Genomic DNA, 6,273 nt, shown 5'->3' on the forward strand with positions numbered 1-6,273 from the left:
ATCTTATAACGTTACAGCCTACTCACTTTTTTTTTTTTTTTTACAAGCCAAGAACCCCCCCGCACACACACACACACACGGAATGGACCAATGTTGAGCCCAGGAGATATTTTCCTCATCTCTGTTGGATGTGTTTCCTAACAGATGTGAGGTTGTGTGCCAGACAGACAAGGTTTGCGCTATATTTGCGAGAGGTGCTTCATAATAAGTTGGTATACCAGTCAGGGTTCCTACTCATTTTCTGTTTATAATACATAGTTCTTCCATACTCTTTTTTTTTTGTATTTTAAGTATCCATGTGTTCAATATGTTGTATGCCATGTCACTCCATAGCTGGGGATGATCGCTCACAGCAATATTCCCGCATTTTTCAGTTATTGGGAATTGTGAAATTTTCCAGTCTGAATAAAGTATTTCATCCTCCTGAATTGATTTGAACCTTCCTACCCATCATTCCTTTTATCTAAGAACTTTTAGCCTGGATCCAGCTCCATCAGACAACTTCCAGTTTCCACACTCACTTGGACATCAAATTCAAGGACTTGAAGACTTTCGTGGTCTTGTTTAGTGAAACTCAAGGACTCACACTTAGCTTTGATGCCAAGATGGTGATGAGGTATAAATAATTTGGATGCTACATTTTAAGAAGAAACAGCAAGTACTGAGCTATGTGGTGCCACAGTGGTGATAAAAATGTGTCTTCACCTTATTGCACACTTAAATGTTAAAGCTGCACCTGAGGTAATGTGATTGCAATTATTTCAACAGGTGTGCAACAAATACTACTGGCATATTCACCAATTAATTAAACAGATACAGCATCTCTCAGCCAATATACCAAAAAACACTGATATGTATTGCAAGCCCTTTAAATCAGACATGCCAGAACACACAACAGTTCCCATTTATACATTTTATTTTTGAAAAAAACATTGACAGAAGCGTTATGCCGTCAGCACACAGGCTCCTCCCACTGCCTTGATCTTCTCCTCGGCCCGTCGGCTGAAGAACTTGGCCTTGACGATCACAGGCTGTTTGGGCAGCTTGCCTTTGCCAAGAACTTTGTAGTAGCCCTGTGAAGTCAAAAAAACACAACGTTAGTGCCATCAGGTCATCACTGATAACATTTGCATATAGACTGTTATATTATCTGACAAACCCAAATAAAAAACTGTTTACATGTACAAGAAAAATCACAAACGCAAACAGCTTCAGTTGTTGCTAACAATGAGGTCAGCTCAAATTAAAGTAATAAATTAGTCCAACTGATGGATTATTTGACTAAATGTTAACAGTTAGAGCTCAAATAACATTCACCCATTTGCATCAAAACATCTCCGTACCAACTCCAATCTCTTCAACAAAGGATTGAAATCTTAAGTCAGAATCAAGTGCGAGACGGAGCCAAGAACATTTTCAGACCAATTTATGTAATTAAAAACCATTACCAACGACAAATTAACAGTGAGTCAATGCAATAAAATGACACGTGAGGCTACAATATACTGCATATTAGACCAACTACACACTTCAGTACTCTGACAGAGGGCTGTGCACCAGCTTGGGCAAACTGTCCTTTAAAATACAAACAGTCCAGCACAGCACAAATTAGGTGAACATTGAAGGATTCAGGATTCCTTCTTTCCAAAAACTGAGAATAGGAACAGCACCAGCCTCCTGTTTGCATTTGGTAGCAATGTCACTAAATCAACAGGGATGAAACCATCACTCATCTCATATATCCTTCATTGCACTTCTATTACTTATTCTATCAATAACTACAGCTACAGAAGTACATGGAATGGCTAGCATTCAATTTTGGTAGATCTGTATGTTAAATAATGCCCTGATGCTAATAATTAGAGACCAGGTCAGTGGCACCAAACCACGGATACAAACTGATGTGTCTAGTCTGTCCATCATGCACTTTTGTTTTGCGCTGTATGCAAGGTTTCTTGTTCTTGCACCGTATCAGTATGTGCTCTGTGTACGCTGCCAATATGTTTTTTGTCAACAATACAAATTGTGAATAAAGTGATTCTGATTGGACAACTGTTGAACGAAACCTGCCTATCAGGACAACGTCAAACCAACCACAACTACTGTTATTTTCAAGCAATGACAAGCATCTGGATCAATGTTTTGATCAGAGATTACTCTTTTCATCTTGCCCAACAGTTCAGATTAGAACCTGAATTTAAAGTGTATTAGTATGATTTAAAGTTAATATCCAGACTGCTGAGATATGAAACAATCAATCCCATGAAATCAGCATGGGCATCAAAATCTTTGAGCAGTCATCTTACTTGCACTTAATCCCATGAATTCCCACTGAACAAAGTACTAGACTGGAATGAGAACAATCTAACCTCCAGCTGACACTACCTCAACCTTTACAAGTGAAAACACCAGACCACTGTGGTCAGACTGGTCAGTATGTTAACCTTATGACGAATGGCTATTAGAAAGAATGGAATCATGCTTATTTAGAAAAAGACAAAGTGCCTAGAGATAGTTGAGTGTTTAAGTCCCTGTCCTCTGGAACCACATACTCCACTGACCCAGTATTAAATCCCAACTGAGATTTTAATCTTGTATGCTTATCCCGTATAAAAACTAAAAAAGTAAAGTGGACCGCTTGCTCCACCTTTATACATCTCACTCATTTTGGTGTATGAAGAAGTGTGAGGAAGGCAGGAGGGCCAAACACATTCTGCCAGTCATGAAAATACAACAAAATAAAGCAATCTGCTTCTTTGAGTGCGAAATTCCTTCCTTCAAACTGACATACAACCTCCCACTGACGATACTTACAGCGCGCACAGCATCGATGATGGGGGCGGGGCCCTCTGGCTTCTTGCCGTAGTTGAGCCTGGTCTGCTCGCTCACCAGTGTCCACAGCTTGTCCAGGTTGATGGTGGGGCAGTGGGTTGTGTTCCTCTTCAGGTGGTAGTGTCTCATACCCACCTTACCAAAGTACCCCGGATGGCTGAGGAGACGCAGAGGAACGGACATTAGATATAAACCACAGCTACACTAACCAGGGCGGGAAATGAACACTAAACTCTGGACAAATGCTGAAGATGGTTCGTAGTTTTCCCCCGTTTAGGCAAGTAGCTAATCTTTATTTGGAGGTTCTGCTCTATTCTAATTCTTGTGAGTTAAAGTGTCTGGTTAACTGCAGGCTGCTGTGGCTGGTGGATAAAAGGGCTCTCTATCCTGATTCCTACACTTAATCTGAGCTGGTAACAGAATAAAGCATTTTCTGTTAGCTTGAAATATGTCGCTATCATAGCAACAAGTACTTGTGGCACTTTTTTGGATACTTTTGTTAGATTACATTATTATTATTTTTTTATTAAAATCACACTATTTGCAGTTTTGACTGTCCAATCTGATATATGATTTGAACCCAATTTGATTTGAGTTCACCTGCATGCAAGCCCATCAGCCTATGTTGGACAATGTACTCACCAGCCAGCATCTTTAACAGATGTGTCCATCACAAGCCTGAGTCATTCAGTGGCCACTTTAAATTTTGTCCTAGACTTGTGCTCAACCTAACTGTATCAGTACTAATATACAGACACATTAGCACCTTGGAATTGTAACTGTCCTTGTGTTATGAACAAACAAATACTTGGAAGAGTTAAAAATGCTCTGTAGTCATTTTAGGTGGAAAATAAAGCATTACATTACATCATTACATTTCAACATCTAAAACATAGATCAATCTGCAACTGCTTTTGGTTAACTTCTTTTAAAATGTACCATGATTACTTTTGATTTTGAAGAGTAGGTATCTCATTGCGAAAACAAAACTCTATACTTCCAAATGATTACCGATACCAGTCAATCCAACTATTATTCTCATTTAATGTGAGTGCATCATCAGTCAAGTGGTAGTAGTTGTAGGACAGGGTGTAATAACAGAAGTGTAACTGCCCATGTGGCTGACCGGCCTATCAGAGAGCCGGTCGGTGAATAGGACCAGTCTTCACTCTAAGAGAACTCTAGCACACCAAGACAATGATGTGTCAAGATGAGACTCTAGTCTCTACAGAAAAACATTCACCTGAACTGGCTCGATTCAAGAGCAGGGATACACCAATACTGGCATAGGAAACATTAGCCATATACCAGGCTATAGGGTCTTGGAGAAGTCCTGAACTCAGATACTAACAGCCCTGTGTAACATGTCAGAAATCAAGGTAAACCTGCTTATTCTTTAGCCTTTGTCACCCACAGAGAAATGTTAGATCTGACAAATTAATTAGCCAACACCTTGATCATTTTTGTCCCATCAATCCCAAACTACAGGTCTTGAGTTAAACTGCTCACACGCATAATGAATCGAAACTTGGCGTTGCCCAAATTTTGATGTCAAGTACTTGGAATGAGAAACAGCAATGAAACAGTGGATCCCAACTGGAGAGGAGCTTGCACTGTATTTCGAGGCCACATGACAGAAGACCAGGAATACAAGAATCAGATACTAGAGGCATATGTGGCACTTACTATTTGTCGAAGTTGATTCTGTGGTGATGCATACCACCAGCATTACCACGACCTCCAGGATGCTTTCTGTGCTTGCCTATGGTAAGAAAACGGGGGAGTTAGTCGTGGCAATACACAGCCAAAGGCAGATTCAGATCAGCTACACCACCAAGCAGATAGATAGTGTAGGTAATGTGTATACTCACCAATGCGACCATGTCCGTGGCTGACGTGACCTCGGAGCTTCCTGGTCTTGGTCTTCTTGGTAGGCTGTCAACATTGGTTTAATAGAGGTTAGTAAACTAGCTAGACCAGCTACAATCCGACACATTATCTTAGCAACTGGCTAGCTACCGAGCTAAACGACTAACGTCTGCTCGGAAGCCACAGCAGCATAGCCTATTTTATCCAGATGACGGACAAATACAATTTGCACAAAATTTAAATCAATGAATGGGCTTTTGCGGGTTATTTTCCTTCAACGGTGGATGTTGTAAGCTCATCCCCAGTCCTTGATAACGTTGGCTATCATGCCGTCTAACTTCCTAGCAAGCTAATGCTAATCCAACTCAGTTCCCCTGGCAGAGTCAGTTAGCATACTGTCCCCAGATCAATTAAGTATTTTAACAGTGGTTATAGCTGCCACGTTTGTGAGGACTAAATAGGTTTTGTGCATGCGGGCACAACATGTGAGTACAGACAGTAACTGCCGGTTGACTGCCAGAGCCGAAGGCCTGGCAGAGGCGAACTATCATACAGAAGACCGCTTGCCGTTTCCCACAATGTTTACACCCGTGTCACGGTAATAATATCCAGGGACCGACGGTAACATAAGAGTATACTCAAAATTGTCCTCAGATGGTACTTTGATATACGAATGAACAAGGATGGACGTAGATTTACACCAATTTCATAGCACAGGGTTACACGATAGCACCTACCATCTTGGAGGCTAGTTGAAAGAGGAACGGGATTTGGAAATCTCACGGTTTTGTGCGAGACTTGCTGTCTGACAACAAAGTGCGAAGAAATCTACAGCGACATCCAGTGTAGGATGGCAGAAATTGGTTTAATTTGAGAAGAATACATTTTTGAGTGAATACTGAGCATCGTGTGTTCGCCAGGTAAATGTGTATATGTAAATGTAAATGTAGGCTATATGCAAATATTAAATGATGTTGTTGTTAGACACATACACATTACATACCTCTATGCATATTGTTAGTAGCATGTGGTAATGTGTTCCAGTCCTACATACTACAAACAATATGCACCTTAACTTTGAGGCTGCTTGCATTTTTATTTAGGTTACAGCAGACACTTATTTCAACATTCAGCACACAATCATATCACATGGTAAAAGTGGAATACCCCATTAAAATAAAAAGCATATGTGCAATAATAGTACAGTAATAATAGCCTACAGTTTCAGAGTTTCAGTGCTATGTTGTCAACAACCCTCAGGTGATAGGCACATATCAAGATAAAGTACATACTATAAAGTACATATATAGCATGTACATGTCCAGATAAAGTGCATACTATGAAGTGCTCGCCCCATAATGTAGCATCATATTTACCTGCAGAATAGTTCAAAACATCATGAGTCAAATCATTTAAAAGGAGTAATGATCAAAATAAAAACAAGCAACTGTTTTTAAGCTGCAAAACAACTTGCCTCAATGAGGACATTGAAGTTTTCTATTCTATTCTATTCTATTCTATTCTATTCTATTCTGTTCTATTCTATTCTAGAGAACACATGGTCTTTGTCAG

The 6,273-nt window shown here is 40.0% G+C and overlaps 1 protein-coding gene and 1 non-coding gene across 2 annotated transcripts; both read right to left on the minus strand.

Moving 5' to 3' along the window:
• Positions 1-898: 898 nt before the first annotated feature.
• rpl27a (ribosomal protein L27a) lies at positions 899-5,509 on the minus strand. The gene is made up of 5 exons (XM_071904941.2): positions 5,439-5,509; positions 4,704-4,767; positions 4,519-4,594; positions 2,815-2,989; positions 899-1,073 (listed from the first exon to the last, which is right to left on the minus strand). Exons 1-5 carry the CDS (start codon positions 5,439-5,441, stop codon positions 945-947), a joined length of 447 nt encoding a protein of 148 aa, XP_071761042.1. The 5' UTR covers positions 5,442-5,509; the 3' UTR covers positions 899-944.
• LOC139916154 (small nucleolar RNA SNORA3/SNORA45 family) lies at positions 3,934-4,061 on the minus strand. The gene has a single exon (XR_011784841.1). It is a non-coding gene; the product is annotated as a small nucleolar RNA SNORA3/SNORA45 family (small nucleolar RNA).
• Positions 5,510-6,273: the final 764 nt, after the last annotated feature.

This window comes from Centroberyx gerrardi, chromosome 4 (genome assembly GCF_048128805.1).
Source record: "Centroberyx gerrardi isolate f3 chromosome 4, fCenGer3.hap1.cur.20231027, whole genome shotgun sequence".
NCBI lineage: Eukaryota > Metazoa > Chordata > Actinopteri > Beryciformes > Berycidae > Centroberyx > Centroberyx gerrardi.